The following is a 17,920-nucleotide window of genomic DNA, read 5'->3' as shown; positions in this document are numbered from 1 at the left end:
GACTGTGGGGGAAGATTAGCTAACTTGGCTGAGCCCCAGCTTTTTTCACCTGCTAAATGAAGGTGAAAGGTCTAGGTTATGTTCTTCCAACTCTGAAATTCTGTGAATCGCTAAATATACTCAAAAAGAAATATGTACATGCCACTAATTTCATGTAAAGAGAGTGGATATTAGGGGACTACTACATGTATTTGAATAAAGGTGTGTGAATGGGACCAAGTGAGACATTTTGAATCTTAAGGCATTTTTAACAAACTAAATTTGAATAAGCTACACTACCATTTACTGATAGTATACCATGTGTCAGGTCTTATGAACGTGATCTCATTTAATCCTCAGAAAATCCTTGTGAGATAGGTGTTGCTTTTTTAATCCTATTTTACTGATGAGGAAAACAAAGCTTACACAGAAACAGAAATTTGTCCAAAGTCACACAGTTAATACATCTGACGATGTACCCAGACCTGTCTGATTTCAGAACTTGTCCTTTAGCCATTATACTATTTATTATACTCACTGAAAAGCTGAGATTTTAAAAATGACGTATCAATATTGAGTAGAATAGAGAGACATTGACTAGAATTATAAATATGGTTTTCAAGTTATTTACAGGTGATCTGAATAAATAACAAAATGTTTAATAAGCTCCCACATCTGAAGCAAAACTGGTTTTTTTTAATTATTTTTTTTGAGGTACACCAAGTTCAATCATCTGTGTTTATACACATATTCCCGTATTCCCTCCAGCAAAACTGTTTAATAGACTTGATTTAACTAAGTTAAACATGCCGTGTCCTGGATAGGGCTGTGAAGCGGCTCTCTCATTTAGCAAACCCCCTTCTTGTTAATGTGTCTTTACTGTATCAGTAGGGGATACACCTACAGAATTAAACTCCTAAGCTATAAAAAAGAACAACTGAACGAATAACTTCTACACTTCTCTCACTTTTCATACCCTGAAAAGAAACAGTGGTGAACTTTGTTTCTCTTTCTATCTCAAGCTACTGATACTCAAAGCAAGTAAGCTGCCTGCTGGACCTCCATGTTCTGAGAAGTGACTAAAGGCACTTACACTGGGTTATTGCTCCTGTGTTGTTTTGTCTGTGGCTCCTGCTGCTGGGCACACTTGGGGTTTGACAGTCCCATCAAAGGCGTAGACAGTGTTGTGAGAACTGGTCAGCCAGATAATTCATGGGTTTATTGCTGAGACCTGTCCCCATGAGAGTCATGGCCAGGTGGTACTTGGGTGTTTAAGTCTGTTCCCTTGGTGTCACACGTATGCCTTAAGCCTGCTGAATGACTCGGCAGTTGTGGACTCATGGATATCTTTTGGGGGGCTTTCGGAATTTTGAAAGGGGACACAATGGCCCGTCAAGCCTCCTTATTGTCACCATAGGCAATGCTTTTCCACTGAGCCTGACTGCACCCTCATCTGATGTCACCAGGCCGTATGTGAGTTTTGACGTGACCACACTCGGCCATTGGTACTATGCTACGCTTCTCTTTCTGCTGTCAGAAATATGTCAAAATAACAAAACAAATTTAACAGAGGCTGCTTGTGAAACAGAAAAGTGACTGGCTTAGTTCCTGTTTAGGAGGTAGCTGGTGTCTGTGGCTGACGTTATGTGTTATGATGACAATAAAATATGGTCTGCGTGCCTCTGCGTGTTTGCCCTCCTGACTTCGAACACGTCTCCATCATCTTGCCAGACCCCAAGGGAAGCCTATTTAAAGCAGCTGTGCTGGGACAGACTGGCTAGGATATGGGAAGAGGCCGGCCGTTGCTGGCCCAGGAGAAAGTCTACACAAACAGAGCTACACAAAGCTCTGGTCGTGTTGTTTTGGTGAGAGAAAGAGGAAAAAAAAATTCTTTGGGTTCTCTGCAATTAAGGAAACAGGTTGAAAAACAAAATGCAATGAAAGATCTAGGAAGCAGGCAGAGTTTTACAGTTTTATAGTGTGGTAAATAATATTCAGCTCCATAGCTTATGATCAGGAAAGGAGGGGTTAACTCAATATACTCAGTTATTTTAGGAGTTTATGAGCAATATAAAATTTATCATCCCACTTAAAGTGAAACATTATGAATAATAGCCATTCTCTGCAAAAGTTTTTTTTTCCACATGAGAAAATTTGACTTTTTTTTTCACAGCAATGAAAACACAAAGCTATTGCAATGCAAGCTTAATGCAAGAAATTTGAGAGTTAACTTGCTTCTTTCTATCCCTTAAAAAAAGCTTATAAGACATTCTATTACATACATATTCCATTTCATACGCATAAATCTCTTCATTCCCACAGACTCATAGAATGACAACAGAGGTCAAGGAAACAGAATATTCAGTTCTCAGAAGACTAAGAATTTCGAGGCATATAAACATGTCTCTGGATATAAGATTTTTGAAAAATTATACACACATAAACTGTTAACTGCTTTAGAAAGCATGCTTAACTGCAGGCTGAAGAGTTTAGGTTAGTTAAAAAGCCCTTCCTGATAACAAGACTTGTTAAAGCGAATGGATTACTGAGTAGGTCTTCATAGGCTAAATGAAGAATGTTGTTTTATGACATGATGGACCTGGAATGTATAAACATTCAGAATAATCCAGCATTTTCCTTTCAAAAAACATCTCTTATCTTTCACATCTAATGGAAGACAGGATTTTTTTTCAAACTCAATTTACTCAGCTATCTAGTCTTAATGTGTCACTATTTTGCCTCACTTTTGTCAACCACCTTGACTGAGATTATAGAATATTTTTCATTAGTTTTTGCAGAAGGTAAATTCACTGATTGAGATAAGTAGTTTAAACTTTCTTAACTCTCAACTGTTTGACAGTTGAAACTAGGGAACTGCCAAAGTAATTTCCTTTTATGTTGCATTATAGAATAGAGTTTTTTTTTTAATCCTTTCATATATTAAAAGAGAGAGATGGTGATTTTTATGCTAATTTACTCCCATCTTTAGCTCAAAGTGATCTGAGGCAGGTTGAAATTCTTGGTTAGTCTGAATGAGTGAGTCCAAAAATACTGCCAGAAGCCGCAGCCTAGAGGTCAAATGTATGGGCTTAAGATTCAGACAAGCCTGGGCTCAGTCACAGCTGAAACTGCTAGGTATTACCTTGGACAATCAATCTCTTATTCTCCAATTCCTAATATGTAAAGATAATAAGACTATCTACTCTATAGGACAGTTAACCAGGCTTAGAGCTAACAGATTTCAAACACTTAGCATGGAGCTTAGCACAGAGACTTGAACAGTATTAACGGTTAGTATTACCTTTTATATTCGTTTTTAGACCTGTGACTGACAATGTGTGTTGGTTCTGTGAGTTATAAAAGAGGACCTGATTCCCTGACCAAGTAACCCCATTCATGTCTGTTCTAAAGTCAGAAGTGAGGGAGAAAGTGCCACCTGGTACCTAAGGAACCATTTCTCATCTGCCCCTGGCCCCTCGTACGAGATTGTCTATGGAAGCCAAGGGACTTTTCTTCTTTTAAAGATCGCTCATCCAAGTTCAAAGACTTATCCTTCCTTCCAAAGAATATGAGCTATAGTCACAGTTTATGATGTCATACTTGCTGCAATGCTTTGTTGTAGTTGCTGAAATATTCACAACCTCAGTTATGGCTTAGATCTCAAAAGAATTACAAGGGGAAGTTAAACTCCATTTTTCAGTAAAATGCAGAACTAGGAATAGTCCCATTGGGCAATAAAAACATGAAAAGCTTAAAAAAAATCTATCTTTAGGTCATTAAGCCATTACAAAGTCAGCTCAGACTCTTTGATTTGACTAAGACTCTACGCTGATATTTTTAAAGTAAGCTAAATTACCCACATTTTAATCTATGTACATTTCTAGCCGTGGATTTTAAAAATCACATGCGAATATTATAGTATTGCTTCAAATCCAAGATGCAATTTTTTAAAAAAAGTTTTACACTTTGGAAATTGTGATGTGTAAAGTTATGTTGTGGTGGTACTTTTCCTTAGAAACTGACCTTAAACTAATAATGTATCTTGTAATTGATGGAGTCTTAGATAGATGAAAATATGATATTCTAAAATTATCTTGCTTTGAGATGATGTTACCTCAGGTAATTCCTCTTATTTTGAGTTAATTATTGGCAAAGGGACAATTTGAAGATATAATAAGGAAGATAATGGAAAAGGCTGCATTAAGACATGATACATATGTACATGCAGATCCACAGCCATCACTCTAGTTAGTATTTGGACTTTTTTATGTTTAAGTATGACTTTAATAGTCCCTCACATTTCTCCAAATATGATAGGAAATATATTTGTAATTGCAAAAGATCCCAAGGAGAGAAAAAGCTTCCCTGGCCAGTTCCTAGAAATCTTCTCCTTCTCAGCATACCTGCTCCTTTTGAGGGTCTCTGTGAATAGCTAGGGTGGCAGTCATACCCATCACTGTCAGGCTGCAGGATCCCACACCATCAGAAAGCTGATGTACACAGCACAATGCTGGGCACACAGTAGCAACTCAGTAAATACTTTCTGGCTCAATGGTGTGAAATACAGAACTGGCTTCTCATTAGGCGTACATATAGCTTCCACCATTTGGGGAAAACCAAATTTCTAAAAATGTCCTCCTTTTTCTTTTTTTTTCCTTTTTTTCCCCCACCTAAAATCCTTCGAGTTAATTTTGGGATTAATTTTTACATAAACAAAAGCCACCAATAAATCAAACCCTAAAAGTTCTTTTTCTCTTGAACAATTTAAAAGAAAAAATTTTGGACTTCCTAGGTGGCACAGTGTTTAGGAATCCGCTTGCCACCGCAGGGGACACGGGTTTGAGCCCTGCTCCGGGAGGATCCCACATGCCTCGGAGCGGTTGGACCCATGTGCCACAACTATTGAGCCTGTACTCTAGAGCCCGTGAGCCACAACTATTGAGCCTGTGTGCTGCAACTGCTGAGGCCCACGTGCCTGGAGCCCATGCTCCACAGCAGCAACTGCTGAGGCCCGCGTGCCTGGAGCCCATGCTCCACAGCAGCAACTGCTGAGGCCCGTGTGCCTGGAGCCCATGCTCCACAGCAGCAACTGCTGAGGCCCGCGTGCCTGGAGCTCGTGCTCCACAGCAGGAGAGGCCACTGCAATGAGAGGCCCATCACCATGGTGAGGAGTGGCCCCCACTTGCCACAACTGGAGAGGGCCCGTGAGCAGCAACGAAGACCCGATGCAGCGAATAAATAAATAAATAAAAATAAATAAATTTATAAAAAAAAGAAAAATTTTTTTTTTCTCTTTTGGTAGTGAACATGAGAATTACCACACCTAAATGTGGAATACTGCTTTCACATGGATCACAGATGGAAAACTCAATGGTAAAGTTAATAGAGTGAAATATGATGTTAAAAACTGAAGATGTGAAACATTGATCAAGAACCAATGAACTTTTAAACAACTGAGATTACTGACAATGATTATCTTTAGGAACACTGACAACACTTAGCAATTATGTAACATGTTGGCTGGCAAATGTTTTAATCAATTAAATTGAAAAATAATAACCCATATGTAACTGGGAAGAAAAAAAATGTAAGAAAAAAAGGAAGAGAAAAGGATGAAAAGAAGAAGGAAGAAGGGGATCTATCTTAAAATATTTAATCCAAATAAAAAAATTCCTGATCATTACAACAGTTTACATTCCAAAAAAAAGGTTATTTGAATGCTGACATTACAACAGGCACAGAATCCACCATTAGATCCTAAATCAAAATTATTTCTATGCCTGCTATCCACAAATCATGATTAAAAAGCAAACTCCAAACACCACTAAATCTATTTTCTTATTTGTTACCTAATCCCATTAGAGCTGAGATATAAAAGCCATAGAGCTTACAGATAGGAGGAACAAAGGTAATCTGTTTTTGCTCATTTTTTCACCCACTTACAGACAGAAAAAATTTGATAAACTACATGCTTGATTTTTCAAAACTAAAATAATGTAAGAAGCCTCCCACTTTTTCCTTTAACTTTGAGCATAATTGATAAGAATAACAGAAATATTTTAAAAAAAATTTCTTCTCATATGTTTGGCTCAAGAGCTTCAGAAACTCTGAGTCTATTTTAAGCTTCATTGAAGGAGGAGGGATACCTGCATAATTTCTACATCATCAAAAGAAATCTTGAGGTTGCTACAGAGGATTTATCATAAAGAGGATTATATTTACCTACCATGTATGCATGTGATGTTTTAAAAACACTCTATAAATATTTCTGAGTTCCAAAATGTATGACACATTCAAGCTTATTACCCTATGTTTGGTATACTCTTATTTGATGTTCTGGTATTCACGCTTTTCCAAGACCCATGGTTAAGAATAAAAGGCAGAGGAAACGGATCACTTTCTCCTCCAAATGATGTCATGCTCACCTATGCTTAACTGATTTACAAGCTCAAATGCATGCTGTTTTCAAGGCTGTGAATTATATCAAATGATTTTGAAAGAGAAAAAAAAAAGCCATGGCTTAATTTGTTCATGAAATAAGGCCTTGCTTGAAATTCACGTCAACTTTCCTTTCTGCAAAGCAACTCATCCACATAAAAATGATCAAAAAGGACTTCATTTAATTAGTGATATGTAGACTTTTGCATAGAAAAAGGTTACAAAGTAATGCAAAAAAGACTAGGTACAGTAATTTTAAAACAAATATTTAAAAGTATAATTTTGCATAATGTTTAACATTCTCATAATGTTTATTGCTTTCTCCACACAGCAGAGAAATGAAGTGCATAATAATACATGCTGTGTCTTTGTCTTTCAAACATAAAATCTCACGTGCTCAATTTCCAAGTATTAAGAGATTATTTTGTCATTAAACAAAATAAAAACAACAAAACCAAAACACCATTATGTAGCACTAGTCTAGGCATGGACAAAAATAATTTATGTACATCCCATTGCATACATTCATCTTGATTTGGAATCAAACACAATCACAAGCTTGACAAAGGACATTTAAAAATCGTGGCTTTTCTCTTCCCATTGTTCTCTCCCTGCCTCTTCACTTCCAGAAATGCAACTTCTCCCCAAAAGGTGACATGAACAGATTTTACATGTTATCAGGATGAAATGAAGAGGATAAATATGTAAAAATAATCCAAATGAAATGGAATAAATTAAACTTTTACAAACTGGAGAGTTTTCAAGTTGGCATGAGTCAGATAGCTTCTGGTGGGCACACAGTAGGCAACTGCTTCTAGGTGCACTCTATAAATGCATCGTTTATATAAACAAGCACCATATTTTGAGCCATGGAAGAAAAAGTGCCTGGGGGTTTGCAGGCAGGGCAGAAATGCTTGTTGATCTGAGCACTGATGTAATAATTGCTTATACTAATGCATTGCTATATGTCACCACTTGGCAAGTCCGTACAAAGGAAGCAAACTAAGATAAAACTAGGTCTTTCAACTTGAAAATTATTTTCAGCAATCCTTTTGGCCATAAAAACCTGTTGGTTTCAACAGAGTGCTCTTCTCTGGTATTGTACTAAAATGTCTGCAGCCTAAAGCAAGACTTCTGTCCCTTATCCTTTCTTAACCTAATCTCGACGCTCTTCTTTACTTATGCAATATTGTATGTTCAAAAGAAAACTTTACTAGCTCAGGCACTTATGAAACATGAATATTTTTTTCCATTTAGTTTCAAGAGAATTCAGTCAGGGCATTTTTCTTCCCCAATTCAGACATCGTGATGCACTGCTGGATGGTTCAGTTCATATATTTTCCAGGAGACTTCTAAATGGAAACAAGTACGACATTTTTCAAAAGTTGCTGATGTCAGTTACCAAATTGCCTTAAACCAAAACAGAGAAAAAAGATAATACCACATTTCCACTTGTGAGGTTTGTGTCTCAAGTAGCTTTATTGTTCCTTTGTGGATTTGCAGACATCTGTATGGCTACTTTCAGGGTGCAGAGGTTTTAAGCTGACTCTGAAATGAAGGACATTCAGTTACTACTGCAAGAAGTTCAATGAAAACTTAAAAAGCTCCCACTTCTGTCCCCCAGGGTCGGTAAGGTTTACTGTTTGTTCCATTGCTTGTCTGCTGAGGGCTGGACGTGGCGGATACCGACAAGGGCGGGCTGATGGCTGTGGCAGCTGCCACTGCTGCAGCTGCGTTTGGGGGGAGCATGGGGAACGCCCCGGCGAAGGACAGAGGGAAGCTGTGCGCAGCTGCCGTGGCTGCTGCGGCGGCCGCGTGGACCGTGGCTGAGAGGGACAAGAGAGAAGTGGAGAGAGGTGGCACGCAGGGGGCGACACTGCCCGTCGATGGCATCCGAAGGGCAGAGTCTGCGTGGGCGAACGTGGCCGTGAGGAGGGCGGAGCCGTGGGCAGGAGGCACTTCGGAAGTGGTGGAGAGGCGACAAGGCGTGGACTCCGAGGCGTGGAGTCCGTTGGGTTGGAGCAGGGCTGCTGGAAGATGGTGGAAGGCCGCCGCCCAGTGGTGTGGATGCAGGGGGTGATGGTGGTGGGCCAGAGAGGAGGTCATTGCCGCTGCCTCCCGCTGGGAGGCACACGTGCTGAGATGAGAGACCAGGCGCACCCGCAGTGGATCGGAGGAGTCCAGGCCTTCCACGGAGCTCAGGTACCTTGCCACTTCTGTTAAGCACTCTCGGAATCCAATGCTCATGAAGTCCATGGCAAGAGCATGTGCGTCAAAGTAGCCTAAAAGGAGGTTTCAGTAAAGTGGGGGCCAGGAGAGACAGTGAGAGAGAGAGTGATACAATTACTAAGAGTAACCACCAACTACCTTCTACCCTGTCTTTCAGGATTTAAGCAGAATGACGATCCTTTCTGAAAACGTTGCCAGCTATTTATGGTTGTGATTTTCGCAGAAGTTAAGAACGTATACTGTGCAATTCACATGTGTGACAACTCTGGCAATGCTATATACTACAGTTGTTCTTGCAACCAAATATCACAGCGGGGAAAAAAATTAAGAACATCTGTGTTTCAAACACTACCAGAAAAAAAAATGGTGTCTCTTCTTTTGTATTGTGGGATAGTGAAATTTTCTAGTAAACTTTTTCACGGTATAACAGAGTACCAGTCTCTCTGTCTCTGTCACATGAGTTGAAGATTAAAGGGTTTATCTGAAACAACCTCACTCTCTTGGCATTTATAACCAAGATGTGAAATGTATATGAGCAGTTTGAGGACTTTTAGAAACGTGCTAGAACTGCTTAATAAATTCATAAATGCTTCTTGACTCATGGTGTTTTTTAATCAACAAAATGAAAACGCCATTACTTTGTATGAAAAAAATTAAAGGAGCAAAATGATTTTTAAAAATTTGGTTACTAATCTGAAGATCTTATTTTTCTATCAGGTAATATAAGGCTCCTTTACTGATATAAGATTACTATAACTCCTAGTTTTCCTGAAGTCCAAATATATATTTCTTCCAATTGGTTAGCTTACTTTTTTCTGGCATCCATCCAAGAGAAAAATGTATATTAATCGTGTTAGTGTGTATGCACATACCCTTATACCTAAGGTTACTACCATAAAAAATGGCTAGGGCTGGTCACATTTATGAGAATCCCTTTTTATCCAAAGATAATACATTAGAATAGAAAATAGTAACATCTGATTAGTATCAGTGCCAATTTAGGGTACTGATACTAATTGGACATTTGGAGAAATGTCACCACTTTGAATAAGTGACCTCTGATATGTATAAACATATCCTTTTCAGATTTTTTTCTCATTTGCAACTTTTTTTTAAACTATTTTCAAATTAAAATTTAGTCCACTCACTTCGGGGATGTGTGTATACATAAATGAGAAATATCACATTCAAACAAGGTTATTTTCATCTAAGGCATTTACTACGTTACCTTTTTTATGTTTTTGTAGATCAAAGTATTCTGTTTCATTTATCATCTATTAGCAATTAAACTTACTTATTCTATAATCAAAGCACTTCAGAAAGTAGTAGTCACCATATTCAAAGTCCAAGAGCTAGAATTTCAACAGAAATTTGGAGGTGCCAGAACAAGATTTTGGGAAAAAATATACACCATTAAGACAGTAATAACCACAGCACAAAACTGATGTAAGAGGATATCATGAAATGGGGAAGATCAGCAACAAAAACAGTTATCATCCCAGGACTTCAGCATCGTTAGCAATAAAATCACTGGCATTAGGAGGGAAAGCTTCTCCTGAAGAAGACGCCTCCAAAGAAAGACTTCACATGAGAGTCCTCAGGGTTCTCTGTAAAGCTTTGCAGACTTCTGACTTCCATGAGAGAACGGAGGTAATCGTCAGAGTAGACAAGAGTCCAGAAACCCAAAGGGATCTAGAAATTTAGGTTACTCTACTAAATCCTCTCTAGAATCTACTGCTACACCAAGACAGACTAAAGAATGGACTAACAGAATCGTACCCCAGGAGCTTCCAAGAATTTTCATGAGTTGGCATGAAGTAATTGAAATTTGTGATTTGCTAGCTATATGTTGTTATATATGGGTGAGTTTTCTGTTGCATCTTAAGGAATATAAATTATCTAACTCCTATACCGTTGCTGAATGCAGAGGGAGATGATGATGAGCAGCTGTTTCCTGTGACTGGATCTTGGGCCAATTATAACTGCACAGGGGTCCACGCCACTTCCATCACTGCTCTATGGGCTTTAAGTGAATAAGCTCACAACCACCTTGTGAAGTAAACACTATCACTGTCCTCATTTTACAAATGAAGAAACAGGGGCTCAGAAAAGATGAGTCATTTATCTAGGGTCACAGAGCTTAAAAAAAAAAAGCAGAGCCAGGATTTGAAACCAGGCAACCCAACTGCAGAGTCTCTGTCCTTCACCGGTACATTATGAAGCCCCTACAGCAGTTGTGTGTCTTTAACAATTCGAGCCCACAATGCCAGCCCCCCTTCCTCAAGGCCCACATATTCTCCTGCGAGGTGACCTCTCTAATGACCTGGCAGTCAGGCGACTTGCATGGAGCTTGCTCGGAAATGTCTGTTCACAAACTATTTTGGGACGAATTTTAGGATTGTTCAGGTAGCCAAGAATAGCAACCAAGATGGAACTCAGTGTTTATAATAAGGCATAAGAACAATATTGCTCTTTAGAAGTATAGCTCATGCCAAATATTTGAAACACTGATAAAAATTCTTAGCCTTGTGGCTAACAATGCCAAGGGAGGTAAAACAATCAAACAGCTTTCCCTGCACCATCACTAACTCAATCAGTCTCCTAATGTCTTGAGGTAGCAGGTGTAGAGACAGAATCCTGGGGCTGGGGGCGCCTTGAGAGTTCAGAGTGCTAGTACAGGCCTCCCCGCGCAGCCTAGCACCTCTGTCTTGGCTTAAAGGTGGGGCAGAGGCCGAGCTGGGCTGGATTGCCAGCTTCTACAATTTCAACCAGTTTTCTTCTCTATTACGTAAGAATATTTGCAGCCTGTGTGGAGGGTTACATTTTAATGGGTAGAAATCACAATTCCATACCCGTGCAGGATGGTTATTCCTGCAGGACGATTCCTTGAGAAGGTACAGCAGAGGGTAAGTTACATCGTGTGTGAGGGCGTCCCTTTACAACGATCACCCCCCACCTGACACAGGTAAAAGATGGTGAAGGTCAGGGCAGATGTTCCACAGGTCTGCAGCTGGAGTTAAAAACGGAAACACTTCCATACCAACTGGTACACAGCTATTTCCCTCCAATGCCCTGCCCCTGCCCTGATCTAGCGTAAACTCTGATACTATGGAGTAAAAGCCTAATGTTGAGTAGAGAGAAGCCTTCAGGGTTCTCTGCAGAGAACCTTCAGCCTTCAGCTGCAGCACTTAGCCCCTGTGGTACCCTCTCCTTACCCAGTTATCAAATACATAGAACAGCACCCTGGGCTAAGATGAATACCAAAGGCCTGCTTGAAGGGTGAAAAAGATACGAAAGGGCAAAATCAAGTCTGAATGATGTGTGAGAAGAGGGATAATGAAATATGAATGACTACTACAGTGTTCAGGACCTCAAGTCCATTTATAGCACGATGTGAGGGTCAAACCCTGACCCTCTGGACTATTCTTCCCTAAATCACTATCCAGTGCAGAAGACATCTCTCCACAGCACTGAGCCCAGGGCATCTGCTCCTGTTTGCTCTCTGCAGGAATGACTGCTGCATCAGCGGTTTCCAGGACAGAGATTCACTACCTGCACTTCAAATGCTCGGTGTGGTCTAAATCCAAAACCAACCAAACTCTGAAAACAACAATGAAAATTCATTTCCTTTGGAATAGCTGCATTATGTTGAGTCCTATCCCTGATTTAATGGGGGGACTGGGGAGAGGGAAAGAAGATGAGAAAAAGATTGCCTCTAACCTCCTGTTTATGTTTGGATGTTTGTGTGTTTGTTTTGTCTTTCTGTATAAATTCTGGCATGCACTTCTGAAAGTCCCAAACAAATCTCTGACGAGGCTGCAGTGAATGAAGCTTTACTCCCACCGTATTATGAAAGCAAACACAAGCCCAGGGTCAAGTGCTTCTTTTGTTCCAGAAGTTCTTTCCCACGAGTCCAATCCTGCCATTAGCATTGATTTCCACGGCTTTAATCTGGGACCTCCTATCTCAGCTTATTAAAGAACTGTTCAACTATGACTTCCTTACAAACTTAGGAAGAAAAAATGAAAAAAGAAAGGTAGAAAGGGGGGTGGGGAATGAAGCCACCTACTTACCTTTACCCCCAGTTGCCTGGAGCATCTTTAAATGATCGACTGTCATTTGCAGTATTTCAGCTTTTTCTAACTTTGCAGATCCCTGCATAAACAAATAATAAAGTCTTATAAGTCCTATGGAAATGAATTTGGAACAATTTACCCTAAATTTTCAATTTTTCCTCTCACTGGAAAATTCTAAGTTTAATTTTTTCACAGAAAAATATGAATTCTTTCTGAACTTTACATGAAAACACTAATGTCGCACCTAATGACAGATATCTGCCATTTTAACTTTTAAAGACTAAAAGGCATAATAAATAATTTTTAAACACAAAAATAATTCTACTAAGATCACGCCATCCAAACTATTACAGCTGCAAAAATGTCAAGCTGCATCAATCTCTGCCCTGGTTAATAACATACTTTATTTTATTAGGGGATATACAATACTCTTATACAATGCTAAAGTCTAGATCAGTTGAATCCAACTCTGGAGGGAAAGGAATTAGGATCTCAGCAAATTATTGTTAAAAGTGTATTTTTCAAAAACAGAAAATTCTATTTTGCCTTTAAGGTACTTCATATTACACCACTGTAAGTATAGAACCAAAAGTGCCAAGGGAAGACTTTCAAGGTTTTGTTTTCTTTCCCAATGATTACCAGCAGGTGTCAGTGTAAATGCCAAGATCATAAACAAGGAAGCATAATCTACCTCTTATCTAATAAGCATCAAAAATGCTTAAGGATATTTGAATCCTTTAAAACAGTCCTTAATAAAATTGTCATTATATTTTCATGCCCCTTACCCATTTTAAAACAAGGCAACCTCTGGAAACCAACTGAAATACAAATGTGTCATTTCAAACTGTCTCAGAGGGTTGTGGGTGGCTTCTAATTTCTTGGAAGAGTTAAATAATTAAATCAGTATGTTTTCTTGAAAAGGAAACTGAAGTTTATTTCAGCTTCCTATGCTTTACTTGTTTTATGAAAATTGTCAGCACCCAGTACATGGTGAGAGTGCCAGAGTTATTTAAACTGCTCAAAAGAACACTCTTCTAATCATATTGACAGGGCCAGCTCACTAGGGTTGGTCGCCAAGCTCAGCAAATGGGAAAGCCTGTGTTTATAGTAACTAACTGCCAGAGTACTGAGGTTTGCTTTTAAGGTTGAAGTCGACATTTAAGAAAAAAAATCTAACATCCCCCCGACCCCCACCAAAAAAAATCACCAAACTGTTCCTCATAACTGTAGACATTTCAGTACTGAAAGTAAAAATGTCATTTATTACTGATATTTTCATTTTCAATGTATTGTCACAGGAAATGCTACTAATCAAAGCTACAATTTGCCCGTTACAGTTTCCTTATCAACGACAGTTTCAGCATAGAGTGGGTGCCTTTCTACTCTTAAAAATGCATAATCAATAGCATATGACACTTTGTACTTCTGTCAATGTTCAATTTTTTCATGAATATGTACAGTAGTTTCAGTGAAAGTGACTAATAACAAAACTGCAGCTTCTGGATAATCTCCAAGGGCTTTGTAGGGCTTGCTTTTTAATGTTTGTGGTTCATGAAGTAAATGACAAAATGGAATAAACAACTGCTGTCTTATACCCATTTGAATTTAATTGAAAGTATTTTCAACAAGGGTATGATGCCACACTCTTTGAAAGATGCTCTCAGAAATCTGACTATCAGCCATCCCAGCAGGAGGAAAAACACAACTCTTCCAAAACGACAAAGTAAGATTTAAACATTTGGCTTCCTACTTTACTAAGTGTGCAAAATCTTTTTCTTTTCTTTATTTCTCTTGTTTTTTTCTTTTCTCTCTCTCCTTTTTTTTTTTTTTTTTTTTTTTTTTTGGTAAAGGAATACCTGAATTTCTGAAAAGGGGAATTTATGGCTAGTTTGATTTTTACCAAACTTCCACAAAGATGCCTCAAAACAAACATCACTCAGCCCAGGGATTAAAACGAAACCAAGTGGTTTGGTAAACAAATTTTGTTAGTATTATTATTTAGGAAATAGAGCTAGAGATGTTACTTCCTCAGCTTTGGTTATTTTTTAAAATAAAAAGCTTACTTTTTAAAAAACAGTTTGAGACAAAAGTGAAATTTCACATAGATAGCTTTTCAGAAGGAGAAGACTACTACACACAGCTCGGTTTTACACAAAACCACTACTGGTATTCATAGAAAGAACAGAGAAAACTTGAACATGTTACCCTTAAGGGGAAAATAAGCTAGAGAATGGAAATGTTTTTCAACTTCATGATGGATTATGTTTTTAATAGTTTTGCCACAACAAAGCATTTTATTGAAATAGCTGCTCTGTGCCAGATCAGGGCACATACACCATTATTTTAATGAGCTTTAACAAGAACCCACATTCCCAGATGAGAAAATCAGATTTTTTGAGCTCTTTGGTGGGGTGGTCAGGGGTGGGGGGCAGCTTACTTGTTTTTCAAAAGCGGTTGGCACCAGTCGTCTCAACTCAGATAAACTGTTATTTATCCGATCGCGACGCCTTTTCTCTATTATCTATCCCCAAAAAGCAAAACAACAACAAAAGTTTATGAATACACAATGATAAAATTACTCATAATGGAAAAATACAACTGCTACACATTAGGCTGGATTACTTGAAGTAAAAAGAAAAAAATCATATACCCCTCTCCTTTTCTTTCTTGCCATAATCTGAGATGTCGTTGTTGGAGAATTCGATCTAATCACAGAGCTAGTACTTTGCCTATGAAATAAGAAGAGATTGTCAGATGCAGCATTAACATAACAATTGTTTCTTCTGGGTGTTTGACGGCACCCATTAAATATTCAGAGTGATAGCACAGTTCAGATCAGTGTTATTTTATTCTTAATTCTCGCTCTTAACAGACTTTGCTTTCAGCCCTCATATCTCTTTTCAGGTAGGAACCGTACCTTTTTTTCAATTTTAATGAGTAATCCAGATGCCAAATCCACTGGCAAAAACATCCCTAAACTTTTATTGAGTCTCCCAATGAAACAGTTATGGGCATTCAGGGTGAGAAGTTAGATATTAGTACTTCCTAGTTCCACTCATAAATGTTTCTTAAAAATCACCTAATTTCTAACAGCATCCCTCCTCCCCCCTCTGGTCAGACCCACTGAACAAAGCAAAGCTATTTTAAAATAAAGGCCATGTTTAGCACTACTATCAAACAGATATACAGTCATCGCATGTCAAACTGTTGTCCCTTGATGCAATCTTTGAAATAAACATGTTACCTATTTCAAAACTCCAATTAGTCATACAGGGAAAAAAATGACAAATTCAATGTTTTCTATGTTAATTTTCCAAAAGAATGACCCCAAATTAAATATGCCACTAACAGAAAAATTAAATTAGATCAACTACTAGGTAAATGTTTTACTTTGAAAATAAAACTCTAGCTGAGTATCTCTCAGCCTTCAATCTAAGCCTAAACCTTTCAGTTGTAATCCATCGTGAGTTTGCTAATGAAAAAATGCTTTATATCGAAAGTTCATTCAAATCACTACATTGTCACATAATTTTTTACCGATCCTTTCTAGTTTGTATCTGTTTCTCTTCATAAATCATGGATACTCTGCTTCCTTATGTTCTCAAATTCTCCAGGTTCCTGTTATTTGTTCTCTTTCATTTTAGAAATGTTGCACACACCAGGTTCTTATTACCTCACCTTCTCACTTCTGGATCTTATTTCTGAATTAACTGTTCCCCTCATTCCCACTCCCTTCTCAACTGGTTTCACCTTTCACATGACATCTTTTGTTTTTCACATCTCATTTTTTAAGATGACACAACAACACTTTAATAATTAGAAGATACTTTGCAAACAACGTTTCAAGTAAATATCTTTGCTTTTGTTGATTCCAGGCTAAGGTCTGTACATATTAGAATAATAATATTGGAAGAAAACCAGTTTTCCAAACGTAGCATTTTGCTCTTTGAGTGACAGCTGCAGATAAATAATTAAGGTGCTTCTGGGGATGCCAATTAGAAGCAATTATCATTTGACCCGCCTTGGCACTACGACGCCTCCATAACCTCCCCCTGTCACTGGAAAGCGGAGGTCTGGCTTCCGTGATCACGGCCCCGATATCTTCCAGATTTAGGAACAAGCAAAGAGATGATGCCCGAAAGGATCCTTACATCTGTCACTCAAACTCCCGTCAGCCAGGTCACAGACGATCAACCTGGAAATCTCAGCCTACTTAGCCTTGACATCGCAAATTGCTTTAATTTCTCCAAAAAGCAAGTCATCTGTTAGTCTCTTTAAAAATTAAAAAAAAAAAATCATTTTATTTTTTTCCCCTCTTCGCCTGGCCCATTTGGAAAGTGCTCCCAAATACAGTTTCGGTGGCGGGGGCGTCGCCCGTCGCCCGGGCGTGCCAGTCCGCGCGCCCAACGCTGACAGCCGGGGACCCCCCTTCGCCAAGGCCGGCACACGTTCAGCCGCCCCACCCCTAGGGTGCAAACCCACACGCCTCGCCCCACCCCAACACGCGCTCCGCGAGCGCCCACCGCTCCAAGTTTTCCGGGCAAAACTTTCCCGGCTCCGTTGGAACGCGGCGGAGAGGAACCCCGGGACTTCCAAGGGGCCGCGCGTACACAAAGCTCCCCGATGCCTCGGGCTCCGGGCAGCTCCCGCCGGGCCCGCGCTCACCCCGAGTAATTGTTCTCGCTCCCCACGTCGATGGTCTCGTCCATGTCGCTCTCAGAGGTCGTCTCCTCGCAAGGGCGCTTCATCGCGGCCAAGACCACGCGGGGCGCAGCAGGGCCGGAGCCACGGACGCCGAGCGGAACGCAGCGCCCTCCCCGCTCACCTCCTCCCTCCCGCCCTCCCCAGGCCCCGGCAGGCGCGGCTTCGGCGGCGGCGTGGTCGGCTCCTCGCGGCTCTTTCCCACGCCGCAGCCCAGCTCGGCCGCAAGAGCCGGCGCCGGCCACGCCTCCCCTGGCGGGCGGGGCCCCCTCGCCCGCCTCCCGCGCGCAGGCCCCCGCGGCTCCGCCGGGCACCGCCTCCCCGGGGATGAGCGTGGCCCGGGATTGGCTGGGGCGGAGGGGCGGGGCCGCGCTCGCCAATGCCCGGCGCGGAGCTCGGGCAGAGGCGTGGGAACGCGGCCGCGCGTCTGGGGCCCGGGAGCGGAGCGCGGGCGGGGAGAGCCGGCGGCGAGCGGGAGCGCGAGCTTGCTAACTCCA

At 40.3% G+C, this 17,920-nt stretch overlaps 1 protein-coding gene across 4 annotated transcripts; it reads right to left on the bottom strand.

The window, feature by feature from the left end:
• Positions 1 to 6,704: 6,704 nt before the first annotated feature.
• HEY2 (hes related family bHLH transcription factor with YRPW motif 2) lies at positions 6,705 to 17,617 on the bottom strand. Of its 4 annotated transcripts, none has more exons than XR_009054332.1 (6): positions 17,388 to 17,537; positions 15,373 to 15,451; positions 15,160 to 15,243; positions 12,720 to 12,801; positions 7,862 to 8,699; positions 6,705 to 7,769 (listed from the first exon to the last, which is right to left on the bottom strand). XR_009054332.1 is itself a non-coding variant. In XM_057739268.1 (6 exons), exons 1-6 carry the CDS (start codon positions 17,468 to 17,470, stop codon positions 7,955 to 7,957), a joined length of 981 nt encoding a protein of 326 aa, XP_057595251.1. In that variant the 5' UTR covers positions 17,471 to 17,537; the 3' UTR covers positions 6,705 to 7,954. The 4 variants fall into 4 exon arrangements, 3 of the variants coding, with proteins under 3 accessions (XP_057595251.1, XP_057595250.1, XP_057595252.1); XM_057739268.1 differs by having other exon boundaries at positions 6,705 to 7,965; positions 8,058 to 8,699; XM_057739267.1 differs by having other exon boundaries at positions 6,705 to 8,699; positions 17,388 to 17,617.
• Positions 17,618 to 17,920: the final 303 nt, after the last annotated feature.

This window comes from Hippopotamus amphibius, chromosome 6 (assembly GCF_030028045.1).
Source record: "Hippopotamus amphibius kiboko isolate mHipAmp2 chromosome 6, mHipAmp2.hap2, whole genome shotgun sequence".
NCBI classification, from domain to species: domain Eukaryota; kingdom Metazoa; phylum Chordata; class Mammalia; order Artiodactyla; family Hippopotamidae; genus Hippopotamus; species Hippopotamus amphibius.
Note: the sequence above shows the minus strand (reverse complement) of the source record. Positions and strands in the feature narration are given on the sequence as shown.